Source organism: Oxyura jamaicensis, chromosome 2, assembly GCF_011077185.1.
Source record: "Oxyura jamaicensis isolate SHBP4307 breed ruddy duck chromosome 2, BPBGC_Ojam_1.0, whole genome shotgun sequence".
NCBI classification, from domain to species: domain Eukaryota; kingdom Metazoa; phylum Chordata; class Aves; order Anseriformes; family Anatidae; genus Oxyura; species Oxyura jamaicensis.
Genome location: NC_048894.1, coordinates 37,444,102 through 37,459,143, shown reverse-complemented (window position 1 = coordinate 37,459,143; position 15,042 = coordinate 37,444,102). Strand labels below are relative to the sequence as shown.

At 36.3% G+C, this 15,042-nt stretch overlaps 1 protein-coding gene across 2 annotated transcripts in view; it reads right to left on the bottom strand.

The window, feature by feature from the left end:
• The window catches only part of PLCL2 (phospholipase C like 2), a 99,578-nt gene that overhangs the window by 15,679 nt on the left and 68,857 nt on the right, over positions 1-15,042 (bottom strand). For both annotated transcript variants that reach the window (XM_035318215.1, XM_035318217.1), the window contains exon 4: positions 7,343-7,418. In XM_035318215.1, the coding sequence (XP_035174106.1) occupies positions 7,343-7,418 (76 nt within the window). The remainder of the gene's footprint in view (positions 1-7,342; positions 7,419-15,042) is intronic.

Here is a 15,042-nt window from a genome sequence, read left to right as displayed (position 1 = left end):
TTAATGCTGGTGAACCAGTAGGACATAAGATGGTCTCACAATACGCCAACATTTTTATGAACCACTGTCAGAAGAGATTCAAAGTAGCTGCTGCACCAAATTTATGTCTTCTTTATAAGAGGACATCTGTGACATCTGGCTATGATTTAATTAAAATGTTATTACTTCTGTAAATTCAGTAACCAGCTCCAACTTCCTGAACACTTTCAAGAACAGTCCTATGTACCATTAACTTTCTAGACACCACAAAATGTTTATCAAGCTACGAAACACACAAACCCACACACCAACACTTTTTGTGTACCTCCAAAAAAAGCAGTCGTACAGAACACACTGAAAACTAGGCCTTCACATATTAATATATTTGTCCTGAAAAGAAGACTCAGGATTTCTCAAAAACTTTAATCTACAAGGACACTCCTGAATGAGGACAGACTATATTTCTGAATGTAGGTGGAGTTAAGACACTACGACATATGAGACTGAACTACTGCTGTCAATAAGTGCAGAAACACAGAGCTGAGAGGGAGGATAATATTTTTTCCACAGCTGCTGCTTCCATCTTTTATTTATCAGCCTTGATCCTCAAGAGACACCAATGAAAGTCTAAGAAAAAATACTAGTTTTATTGAATACTAGATGCTAGAAAGCACAGATTTAATAAAGACACTGATTTATGGCACATTGTAAATTCTCCCAGTCTTCAGATCCTGCTGAGCTCACTTTGTTTCATTGTCAATAGTAATTAGTATCACTTTCTGTTCCACAGGAATGTTATTTCTATTTTCTTTAATATTACCTTCTTCTCCAGAGTAGTTGGTTACCTTTTTCTTTCAAACTGCCTGATTACAACAATTAGGTTAACTACAGAGCCATTTCCCCAGCCTATGCTCAAACTCAGGATTTTTTGTTATTGTTTAGAATATGAAGAAGGGGATGGGTATTTGAAAGCTTGCTCACCTTTTTCAAGTACAGCCCTTCAGCTAATAAAACATAATACAAAATTTGTCTTTTAACCATAGTGATTACTAACTCTGTTCTTTCTTAACCTCCATCTCTGGATAGGCTGGAACTTCTCTTTAGTCTTAGCAGCTGTTGTAGTTGTTACGTTGTCACATTTAGGTAGACCATCTGATGGAGGGGATAAAAGGACTCCTTCTTTCCTGCTGTTTTGGAATGGATTGTAGTAAGGATAACAATACAGTCTTTGGTCAGATTTTAGTACACAAAGTATCTGATATACTTGTGCATTCTAGTGTACTTCTCTGTATCTTCAGGGATATAATTATTCTTGTCCCTTTAATTAGTTAATCATAGAAGGTGACTGCAAAAAAATATGAACGACAAGCTAATATCAGATTAATTTTGTAAATATTTTTGTACTAGGGAAAGGCTATTTAAATCAAAAATCCTATTTTAGTCTCTTACCACTATATTAAGACTTCTAGTACATAACCATATTTGCCAATCGTTTTTGCTCACTGACATTGCTGAAAGTTGAACAGCTCTAGATATTCATCATTAATATGACCTGGTCTTTTACTGGGCTAGAATTGCATTAACAGTAGGAAAAAAAGCTTTATGTGAAGGGGCAAACTCAGAAAATGATGCAAAGTCTGTGTTAGTTTAAGTGTTTAACCCATACAGTCTTGCATGTACAGTATTTAAAGATAAATCTACTTGGCAAAATAAACTGTAAATGAAGTTGAATGGAGCTAGCACAAAGGGTGCGAATATAAAGAAGGGCAGAATGGAAACTGAATGTGTTAACAACCAGAATGCAAAGGCACTAGAGTCCCAGGACTGTATTTCAACTATAAATGTAGGCTGTAGCCTATGTCACCTGTTCTGGTGAGGCCAAACTGGGATGTTCAACAAATGACTATTTGAACTGTGAGAATGACACAGAGATATATTTAGCCAAGTATACATACCAGTCTATTCTCATTAATTTATTTATGAATGATGGAGGCTCAAACTGTTTGATTTCTTGATAAGACCATAGTGTTTTGGATCTAAAACTAAAATGCAGGAAGATGCAGCTGGGAGTAGAAACTGAGATCACTAAGAACATCAAAGAAAGTACGGGAGATGTATGCTAAGAATCACCTACCTTTGTACACGATATATCAGATTCTCATAAAAAACAACACCATCCAAGGTATTACAACGGGTTATGTACAAGGAGCAATATATGAAGAAGTACAGCGTATGACTGGTAGGAGTAACAATGAAGACAGAGATTTCAGTGTAATGGAGAATAATGATTTATTCACAAATGTTAAGTTAATCCAAGTCCAGTTCTCCATGCTTTTTCCCCATGATAGAATATGGCTTCAATAATATTCAAGACACAAGCGACAGACAGGATTATAGAGCCCCGGAGCATATACACAGCATAAGCTGAGCTGCTGTGGAGCTGTACCTGGAGATGCTTAGTGGAGTTGCTTGAGGCAGACAGATAAATAGAAAAAAAAAAAAAAGAAAAAAAAAGTAGAAAAAAACGATTATACATAGCAAAAGGAGGAAGAAAAAAATGGTTAAAATGATTCACTTAACACAGAAAGTAAGTTGAGAGGCATACCAAGAAAAGCAGTGCTAAGAATATGCCCTTTATTCACACCTCTCTTTAACTATCAGAGACAGCCTACTGTGCTAACAAACCCTCATTATCATGTTGCATTTGTATGGGTAAGTGTGGAGAAATTAGTTTAAATAATCTGATAGCTGGCTTAGAAAAAATGGGAATAGGAAGAAAGTGGAGAAAAGCAGGTATTTCAGAAGAATGGAGACAGGCCTAAAGGGTTGTGTTGGGAAAAAATGTTGGGAAAAACTAACCTGGTCCATATACTTAGTCAAAAGTGGTCCTCAAGATTTAATTATAATAACTGTATTTTCCCCCATTATGTAGTTTACCTAATCTGTATATAACATACAACATTATTCTGCAACACATATGCTTTGTTTCAATGGACCCTAAGTCTAAACCCAATTTAGGCTGCAAATGATGGAAACAAATAGTGAAAGAAACAGCTCCATAAACATGCAGTTTTGCCAAAAGGCTTAAGCAGTTAACAGTGGTGAGTTACAGCTATTAGAACAAAAAATCATTTTATTTCTTTAGTTTTCAACTCCAAGAAGCAGTTGCAGTGCTTGTATGGACATTATTGTAATCTTTTTTGCATGCAGCATGACGTAACTTTTGCCCAATGGATATTGTGCACCGTGTTTATCTCTGACAGCATCCAGAATGGCTGGATGTTCTTGAAACTGTATCCTGTTCCTGACATTACTGACAGACTGCACTGGAGTACATATTAGACGATGTACTCATTTTCTGTCTTTTACTACTTTCATTATTTAGTAAAGCAAGTCCCTGCTGTTTTTGTTACTGTACAGATGGAATAAATAAGACGGTCCCTGCTCCAACAACCTGGAATCAAAGCATAAGGAAAAAGGAGAACAGATGGGTAAAGAAAGAGGGGGGAGTACAAGGAAGCAATGAAAACTATTTTTGCTAAGGTAGTAGGAGGGCATGTGTCAATCTAGCTATATTTGTAGGAGAATTTTAAAAACCAATTCAAAGGAAGTAGCCTTGTGGATGTTTACAGTGAGCGTGTGGGACAACATGATAGAAAGCAAGATGACGGCTTACGATCTATCAGGCGATGGAAACTCTTGCTACCAAATGAGCAAACACAAGAAAATGAAAGCAGCTCAGTCCTGACGTACAATAAGAAAAAAAGTAGAGAGACGAACATAGAGAGAAACATCATCGAAATGACAGCAGGGAAATGATGTACGAAAGGTAAAACTAAAATGGTCAAACTCAGAGAAAAGAATAGCAGTATTACGTCGGAAGGTAAGAACCCCGAACAAGAGTTCTGTCTGTGCAGACGATCAGGGAAGATTATACCTCTAAAATCATACAGGAAAAAAAGAGATACAAATGATCAGCACATAGTGCTGGAGTTCATATTTATGCATGATGGCATGATGTTAGCAGTAAACTGACACCATTGGAACCATATAGAAGAATTTCGTTTCCTTCTTGTAGGTCAAGGATAGTTATTGTTTTTGTTTTTGTTTTTTCCCTATGCACATTAATTTAGCTCACTGATGTTACATTTCACAAACTGTTTTTATAGTTTTCAGTGTCACAAGATCCTCCTATACTGTTTCACAGTCAAATCTAGATTTGACTACAATCAATAATTCTTTGTCACCAGCAAACTGTGCTCATTCATTATTTGATGCTGATCATTTAGTGAATACTTGGAATATCACATGCCCTGCTGAGACACTGCTGAACACCAAAATGAATACCTAACCTTTGGTTCTCTCTTTTAACCAGTGATTAGCTCAGACAGTATTTGAATTAAAGTGAAAGAATACAACCAGTGATTCAAAAGAGAAGTGGAAGAATGATGTAAATTGGGTACAAAGGAGGCCAGGGATGGGATAAGGTGACCTGAATATTCAAATTCTTTATTCCAGAGAAGACAGAGTAGCATTTTAGGTCTTGCAACAGATTAAGGGGATAGACTGGATTATCTTTTAACTCCATTTTTAGCACCTACACTCTGTTTTCTTGCACTAACTTCAGCTGGCTTAGTAGCAACAAAATAAATGGTGCTGCAATCATTTTAAAGTAATTCAGATACTTTCTTCTTACTTTCTAATTATTTCTTATTCTCATTCTGTTGAAGAATGAGGATGGGGGAACCAGTACAGTATTGTTTTCCAGTATCTTTTCATTAATTAGTCTAGCTAAAATGTTTTCAATAATTATTTAAGAACAGAATTTGTTGAGATGAAATTAATATGCAGATATGAAGAAACCAGAAAAGATTTTTGACATGGTTTAATTTTTAAAAAGCAACAGAAGAACAGGAGTTTACTAAACATTTTAGTTTTCATAGACAATATTAACTGCAAAGAACTAGAATTCTGAAAAGAGAAGAGCCATAGGAAGAATCATATCTTTGCTTATTCAACAGGCTATCAACCTAAGTAAGAAATAAAGGTACAGTTATTTTAAAATTAGTTCTGAAATTTAAAGGAGGCCCAAATACTTATCATTAAATTTAAACTAGAGAATGATTTAATAGAGCAAATCCACTTTGTATTTCACAGATTTTTCTTACAAGCCTGTTAATGACAACAAAATGTTACTGCTTACTGGCAACTTATCAGTTTTTCTTCTTATTTTTGTAGCTTTTTCACTCTTTGAGCCACAGAACAAAATAAACAAACAAAAAAGCACTGACAAGGGCATGGTTTTACTTTTGCTTTTTCCCAAACTACACTGGAAAATGCATTATCCTATACTCAGAATTAATCAGAATAGCACCTACTGAGATCATGAGATCGGTTAGTCCTAGGAAAATCTTTGAAAAATCATTGATATTATAATGATACAATTCAGCTCATTCATCTTAAAAAGTGCCTTGATGCTGCAGGGCTGAAGCTGCCCTAAATAGCAGGATCTATTACATAATCCATACTTAGGCTTATATCATTGTGCTGTAGGTTTCTCATTTAAATGAGATCAAAATCTCTCTTCACTATTTAACATGGGTTTAAGTCTTTAGGCTTCTTAAACAAAGGATTCTTTGACCCAACTGCACTTTGTGTCAAATAAGGTTGCAACACACGGGAGAATCAGACCAGTGCAAGTTTACTGCAATCTGTCTGAGCTAGTTGCCAACAATCTTTTCTAAAGGGTAACAATTCTAAAAACGTGAGGAAAATAGGTGATTACCTCTTACCAAGGGAAGTTACCTGTCTGAGACACTGTTTTAGCTAAAGAATATGGCACACTATCACCACAAAAATGGGAGAGGATTCACAAAGGAGGTGTACAAGTCTACAAGACAATGTCCTTATGCCAGCATGTTATATTCCGGGTTTGCAGTTTTAGATAAATACTTGCATATATCAACATGTTACATGAAATAATATTTTTGTCACTCACGTTATTTATGGTTTATGTTTGACAGCTCAAAGTAAACAGGACAAATTAAAATTTTCAAGTATTTTGAGAGTTCTATGGTTTGACTAAATGTCACAGTGTCTAAGGAATGTATGCTGTGCATAAAGTGGAGATCCAGAAATTCAGAGCAGGTAACCTTCCCGCTGCTGATCTGAGCAACTGCTAACAGAAAAGAGTTTGAAAAGAAGTGTGAAGATAGGACAGCATTCTTTTTTTCTTTTCAGGAGAAGTGATTGAAGGAAAGAGAGTGGAATTTGTAAGACATCAGAGAAGGGGATTAAAAAAAATGAAGAAAAACATAAAAGATGACAGGAGCTGCTGAATATCAGCCAGATAAAAATATATTATTATATAAAAAGCTTTTGCCCCCTGTTTGGTTCACCAACAACATGGATGGTTACAGAATCTTTGATTCTCTGAGAGGCTTCCTTTTTCTGATGCAACGTGAGATGCACCATTACTCTGAGCAAATGCATGACATTGTTTAAAAAATAAATGAGAAAGATCAAAAGAAAACCAGCATAATTAAACAGTGTGGTAAGAAATGCTATTTCAAAGTAAGGAAGCAGCCTTCAAAACTGAAATTTGTGTCCAAATGAGAAAACCATTACAACATTATCAGGTGAAAAGAAGCCATTTGTGAAAGGACTAAGAGCTACGCCATCTGTTTCAAATGTATGAGAAACAGGAAAACTTCCAGAGAATGTGTGGGACCAGTAGATCACAATAAAGCTTTAAAAAAAGACTTTCTGCATCCATGGGCTTTGAAAAGACTGCCACAGAAGATACATGTAATTGTCTGCATAACCAGTTTTATTCTGATCAGATAAAATGGTATGTAGCAAATATGCAGAAGACAAAGGTATCCACCTACCAGATCTAGAGAAGCTCTGGGACAAAATATCTGAGCTTATTATTATTATGTAATTTTCAGGAGGCAAGATAATTCAACAAAGCTCTTGAAGACATTAAGCTTCCAGGAAAAAAAAAAGTTCTCACATAGTAGAGGAATAGATATAAGTAAATCTTTAAAAGCCTTCACTGAAGGAAGGTGATTTTTTTTTTTCCTGTAATCCTGTGTTTGCATTTGTGGGAATGAACATATTGACAAGCTACTGTCCATACATAAAATGTTCATTATTTCCAAAGCTCAGTTGCAATTCTACAGACCTTCGATTTCTATGATTTGAAATATCCTTTTCACTGTTATTGTACATGCCTAAAGTAATATATATACATCTACGTATTTGCTGTGGTTGAATAAATAAACTCAGTTGAAAGTTACAGGAAATAAAGAAAAATATCTCAAGTTCTTTATAGTATTTTTAAAAGACAGCTTACACTTACCTGCTTTCTGACATTGTACTATCTTCTCGTACAAGCTATCTGTATTTTCAACTAGAGTCCTGATGGTCTGAATCATCTGTAGAGAAAATAAATTAAAATATAAAAAAATCAGTAAAATTATTTTTTACAAATCAATAATCTAATATCTGTTGTTAACATAATGCATACATTCTTTTTAATGACTAGGAGGTCATAACCAGGCAGAGAAATGCTCCAAATCTGGTATAAAGACATAAAATCCACTATTTGGGGGGGGATTGGGATCTATGAACATTGAAGTAAAATGACTACTTCATAATTCATTGCCTATCAAAATAAGTGGAAAACATACAACTATTTACCAGGTAATTTGCTTTGGTTGGCTTGGGAGAGACTGCCTGGATGCAAGTTTCCTCCTCCTTACTCACTCAGGCATTCAGGATGATGATTGCTCACCACCCAGTACTTCCTTTTTCCTACATATCATGCCATGCTTCTCCAGATTTGTTCCTCTATGTTTTCCCTTTCTGTGGCTTGACCTGTGCATATGTATGAGATTAAGCTCTAAGGAGGAGAACGAATCACTCTAGGCTAGTACTGGAAGGTAAGGAAAATAAATGATTCCTTTACTTGATCTTTCTAAAGAAAAAGCCTTTCCTCGGAAACTCAGCTGAAAGCACACTGACTAAGAAAAAAATGTGCAGATTTTTAGCCTAGGGTATGAATTCAGAAGGACGGGCCTTCCTTCACCCCGTACCCACTAACCTCTCTGGTATCCAATTGAGAAGACAGATTTCTCTTCACCAAAACATTGGGCAAGTTTGACTTGCTGCTTATGTGGGTGTTTTTGTGGAACTTTCTTTTCATTAAGAAACAACAATTGCTGTTATGAGCAGGAATTTTCCGTGTTAAATAAATAAATAAATGTAACTTTTCCCCAGAGACATACAGCACTAAGAGGCAGGAGTATAGTAGTCCTTCCTCCCACCTATTAGAAGGAGCCTTCTCCTTCTCCAGTTGAGTGACATTGAGGCTGTTTTTCTGAACGTTGTTCAAAGTGAGACATACATTAATTTGGAGAAGTAGGTAAGTGAGCCTCAGATTCTGGATCACATCAAGTGTGCAAGCGAGGAGGGAAAATACCTGCATGGATGTAAACTTCTATATGTACATGGATGTACAGACTTCTATTATTTACAGCTACACAAAAATCTGGTTTAAGTAAATGACAAAGTATTTAAAAGTAATACTAGGTCTGTTTCTACAATGGTAGTTTGTTTAAAATGACAGAATAAAGAAAATGATGCAAAACCCAAAATTTCATGTTTATGGTAGATATAAACAACATATGAACAAGCATTTTTGAGTATGTGGAGGTCATTGTACTAGGTATATTTTACCTTTAAACTTCACATCCTGATTAACCTGTATTTAATTTCAAAGTATATTTATCCTGACTTCCTCAGTAATGTTAATTCTTAAACAAAAAAAATGCAAATTATAAGAATAAATGAGGAAAAATAGCAACTTGATCAGGTTGCTAAGCTGCAAGTGAAATACTTTGGCTTTCCATTTTTTAACTGGATTGTTCTTTGAATATAAATATCTATGTTCACTCAGGCAAAAATGGACTTTAAATAGAATTATGCTAATTAATAATTAGGTGTAATGAAGAAAACTATTATACAGAGAAGCATACTTTAAATAAGAGAATATTTTACCCAGGCAGCCTTCAGCACTGCAAACCAACTATTCCTCGCTTGTCAGGAAGAAAGCTGGGTTTCACTGTGTTTCATTGCTATTCGTTCCTTCAAAGAGTCCTCAGAAATTGAAATGAACCAATCATAAATTTGCTTGAAAGGGAAGGATTTTGCCTGTTTCAACACGTATGTCAAGAAACATTTCCTTCTGTAGTGCACTTAAATGAAGAGAACCAAAACACAGTTGACTTCAACTGCAAATATTCTTCCAATAGCCAATAATGTTATTTCACTAACTATCTTAAAGGATACTGAACTGAACTTTTGCTGCTTTGAAAATCACCTTGAAAAATGAAACGCTGAGTGTGTATCACTCTTGCTTAGTCAGGATGAAAATACAAGGTATTAAGGACTACAATGGGATTTCTCTCTTAATAAGAATCTTTTCACCTGAGAACACTTTTAACTGGAGTTCGTAAGAGACCAGTTGTGCTGCCTATTCAAGGCATAATTGTTATGGAGGGACTGTGCAAAATATTGTGACTGAGCTATGTTAGTCTATTCTGTGTTACTACGTCCCCACTTCCTTTATATAAAACGTAATTTCTACGTCCCCACTTCCTTTATATAAAACATTCCACATGAAGATCAGATAATTCAGAAATAGTAGAAACAGCAGCAGGTAAGAAAACTTTCTCTTCTGCTCTGGGGCACTGCACTGATTTTTAGAAATAACAGAATTCAAAGATGAATAAAAATGCTTACATCATGATGTTTCTTTTTTTTTATTTTCTGTACTGACAAAGTAGGAAAGTTGTACTAGTTTTGCAGAAACACAGAAATGAAACAAATCACTGTATGAGTACTCTTTCATCATGATAACATTAACATCAAAGAAAAGATAATAATTTGCAGTTTTGATATTTCACAGTTCTAGTATGGAAAGCTGCTTTGCCTTAATACTTAGAGATCAAAATCAATGTTCCCTTTGCCAATTTTGAAAAAAAAAAAAAAAAAAAAAAAGTGCATTTAATGTGAAAAATTATTCTAATATGAATTTTGATATTACCAGTATAAGTTACATCCTTTAACTCTGGTCTCCTTTAAAATACGTATAAAGCTGTTTTTAAGATTAACAGCACTGCTAAGCAAAATTGACTGAGTTATCAAAAATTCAAGGGTTGATTCGCACGACCATTCAATCAATATCATGCTACACCCCAATTTTGTTAATGACAAAGGAAATTATATATTGCTTTTGTAATTTTGTATATGTTTATTTTTCTGGGCAACGCAAAATGGGAAATACAGAACGGTACACATTGAATGGTAAGCCTTGAAGTCACTGAGTTTTGTAAAGCCCGGGCTAACAGTGTGTTCTATTCCACGAACTCTGCTTGCGATAAATCATGCAACCATTTCACATACTTATCAGAAAAACTGTTAGCATTCTAATTAAAGAATGAATGGCAATAAAGATGTACGAAAATATTTCGATTATGTATTTAAGGTTTTAGAAATAATCACTAAAAATTAGTCAAGAGTTCTCAGTGAGTATTAGATACCTCTATTACTGTATATTGTCCTTGTATTTAAAAACATGACGACAATGGTTAGAAATTAAAAACAATTCTTTGCTTGAAACTAACAGAACTGTATCATTAACATTGGTACGATTCACCACTTATATGACTGTCTTCCCAAACCAAATGAAAAAAAAACATATACTTAAGAACATATCTATCCTTTCTCAGCAAATAGAATACATCATTAGAGGAGACAGACATAGAAAAACTAAACAAACAACAACAAAATCAGGTCTAGACTATTCTTTAGGCTTATTTTTTATGTTGCAGAGCTTTGTTAACTCTGTCTTGCTGTTTTACTGAAGAGGTAAGGATTATGAACTAACACTATGCCTGTATGCATGAATATAAGTGTTCACATAGATGTACACACACATGCTATCAATACTATTTGAAACTATTCATCCACTTTCAGCTGAATTTAAACAAGAAGTGAAGAGCTATTACTACTAGGCTGATGAAGATAGCTCTTCTGGTAGAAGATGGAACATCCTATTTATTGCCCCAGTTTAGGGGAAAGATGTAGGTTGAACTGAACCCTAAATATTTTAACCACCACATTCCAAAAATCTTGATTCTTGATTTTAACCACAACATTCCAAAAATCTTGATTCCAAAAATCTTGATTGAGATCTTGAGACAAAAATATATATTTTAAATAAATAAATAAATGAACACCACAGGATTTATTAATTCTTCTGGATGAGGAAATGGTTGTTAGCACACCAAGGGATATATCAGCTACATTTTAAAAGAATACAGCCAACGATAAGAAATGTTTGGCTTATGAAACTCAGTGAGACAGTACATATTCACTGACAGAGCTGCAACACCAAGGATGAATTTTATTTTTAGCAATTAAAGCACACTACATGTTTCAAAATCTGTGAAGAGCATGTGTTAACAATACTGTTAGATCATTACACCAACAGTAAAATTGAAACCATACTTAAAATAGGTATAAACCAAATATTTAATGAAACAGTTATCTCCACAAAATGCTGCTCATATTCTCCCTTCTTCTCAGATCTCAGCATATTAAGATACACGTCTAAAACCACAAAATACATTCCTGGAAACAGTATGGTGTTCAGTGTCCAAACTGGTGCTGTTTTATGTACTGGGAACTTGAACAAAATGTGGTCAGCCGTAATTATATATGTGTATAAATTCTATCTAAGCAGTCCAATATTCAATGTTGATGCATCAGAATGCATTTTTGTTGTGGCACTGGAACAAGCAAAAGAATTGTTCTTAGTCCTGAAAGGAGTGTCACCTGCTGTGATCAGCTTACTCTGAAGTTGCATAAGGTTGTTTTGAACTATATATACTGCCTTTGATTTTCAGCTGGGAAAGAATGCTGTTGGAGCAATAGGAAGGAAATGTACTGGAAAATCAGATTCTGAACTCATTTTAAACCTCAGAACACAAATGAATTGTTCTAACGGTGAGGGGACGGAAAGCATTCTGAAATGTCCAACTTTTACTCAACACCAGCACACACAATAGTAGCAGACTCCTAGTAAGCTGGACACTCCTGTTCACATTACTAAGCTCAGTTCAAAAGTTAATGACCAGTGATAAAAACCTGACAGCTACCTGACAGCTAGATCAGTACTGCTCAGCTTTCAAGAGTAAAGCGTCCTCACGTCCAATTCAGTCACTGGTGGCATACCGCAGGGGTGACACTGGAGCTAACAGTATTTAACATCTTCACTTATCACCTGGATGACCGGGCACAGCACACCTTCAAAAAGCTGCCAGAAGACATGAGACTGGGAAGAGGGTGGCTACAGCATGTGGTTGTGCCGCTACTCAGAGGGCCTTTGAAAGGATGGAGAAAGGGGCTGCCAGGAACCTCACAAAGTTCCCCAAAGAGAAGAGCAAAGTCCTGCCCTGGAGGCAATGACTGCATGCGTGCACCAGTACAGGCCGGGGGCTGTCTGGCTTGGAAGCAGCTTCCCAGACAAGGACCTGAGGGCCCTGGTGGACAACAAGGTGAACACACTGAAGAAGTACATCACCAGAAGACAGAGGAGGGAAGTGATCTCCTCTCTGCTCCTCACTGGTGAGGCCACATCTGGAGTGCTTAGTGCAGCTTGGGGCTCTCCTGTACAAGAAAAATAGGGACTCACTGGAGCAAATTCAGTGCAGGGCCACAGGGACAGTTCCTTAAGCAGACTGTGGCATCTTTCATATGAGGAGAGGCTGAGAGAGCTGGGACTCTTCAACCTGGAGCAGAGAAGGCTCAGGGCAATCTTGCATAGCCATATACTAGAACAGGTTGTCCAGAGAGTCTGTGGAGTCTTCATCCTGGATAATATTCAACACCCAGATGGTCATAGCCCTGGGTAACTTGCTCTAGCTGCCCCTGCTTTGACCAAGGGGGAATGGAACAGACGATTTCCACAGGTGCCTTCCATCATCAATGATTCTATGTAAGTAAGGATTTTAGTAAAGTTGACATCTCCAATCAAAGAAATGTTTAAAACTGAGCTTTCTGGCACTGAACTGACAGAAACAAGAACAAAATCAATAATAACTTCATTATAAGTAAAAATCAGGTGTGCTTTAGCCCAGGCAGTCCACAGCTGCTATATAATGAAGAACAATTGATCTTTCTACTATCTAAATAGTGTCCAAAGCACCAAGGTAAGAAAACAGAACTTCTAACTGCTACTTCTGTGCACAGTGAAGACTTCTCACATCAAACTAAAACCAATTCATTACAGTAAGTTTTTTAGGAAATGTTCTCTGTAACAGAAATTACTTCTCCTACCATGCAAGAAAATAAATTTATCACAGAATGGTTGAGGTTGGACAGGTCCTCTGAATGTCATCCGGTCCAACTCCCCTGCTCAAGCAGGGCCACCCAGAGCAGTTTGCCCAGGACCATGTCCAGGTGGCTTTTGAGTATCTCCAAGGAGGGAACTCCATAGCCTGTCTGGGCAACCTGTGCCGGTGCTCGGTCACCTGCATGTTAGAAAGTGTTCCCTGATGTTCAGATGCATCCTCCTGTGTTTCAGTTTGTGCCCATTGACTCGTATTGTCACTGGGCACCACTGAAAAGAGCCTGGCTCTGTCCTCTTTTTACCCTCCTTCAAGTATTTATAAATCACCCCTGAGCCTCCTCTTCTCTAGACTAAATGGTCCCAGCTCTCTCAGCCTCTCCTCACGCAAGGTAAGCTCCAGAACCTTCTTCATCTCAGTGGCCCTTTGTTGGGCTCTCTCCAGCATGTCCATGCCTCTCGAACTGGGGAGCGCAGACACAGCACTCCAGGTGCAGAATCACCAGTGCTGAGTAGAGGGGAAAGACCCCCTCCCTCAGCCATAATACGTATCACACATTATAATTATTATGGTTCCCTTTAGACTTTAAAACAATGCCTTTCTCTGAGATGAATGCAGAGGGAATCTACAGAGCATTATGCTTCTTCCTAAGTTCTCTGGTATATAAATAAATATACACATAATGCTTCAGTTTTCCACTGAAGTGGCCAAAATGCAGGAATAGCCTCAGAGTTTCACTTTTTCAGCCTTCCTTCCCTCTCTCACCTCCTTCTGAGATGTTTTTATGTTCCAGGAAACACATACATGGAACAGGTTTTTTTTTGTCTTTGCAAAGAAGCAAGCTGCAATTATGCCATAATGCAATGCAGGAGCATAAAAAAGATGAAATCCATTTATCCAAACTAACTCTTGTAAGCCCAATAAAAAACAAGCCATCATCTGTTCTTAATTCTGCAACATCCCAAAATGAGTTAGATTTGCCACAGTTCAAATTTACCAGAGGAACTAAGAGTCCACAAATTATGTATTAAAGTCTGTATATTCTCTCTTAATTTCTCATGAGTAAAGTAGTTGAGAAAAACTAGGCTGAAGACAGTGACGACAGAGTAAATAAACTAACCAGCAGCCCTCTTCGAAGCTGTGCATGCAATGAATGGCATTAACTCTTAAATCCAACAGTCATTTCCCCTTGCTTTCCTGATGATTGGGCTGTTAGAATAAAATGATTTTTGTCTTTTTTAAACAAGCTGATAGAATGAAAACACTGTGCAAGAAGTGGAGAATAAGGAAGCATATATATATAGGTGTATATATAATACATATATATATAGAAAATAGTGTTTATCTGTACAAAGAAACAGAAAATTACCAACCTTGGGAAAAAATAATAGGCAGTATTGTTTTTGAAACTAAAAACGTCAGTGAGAGATCAAATAACTACATTTTTGACATGCAAGAGGTCAGAATGACAAACAGAAGATTAAGAATTTATTGGGAAAATTCTTGGGAAAGAAAACAAGAATGACCATTGCAAATTTTGAGTTCATTTAAGATAAGTTGCTATTCATCTGACCTATTTTTATGATCTTCCACTAACATGCTCTTGGACTACATTAGAGATAGGATGGTAAGCTAGATGAACTTT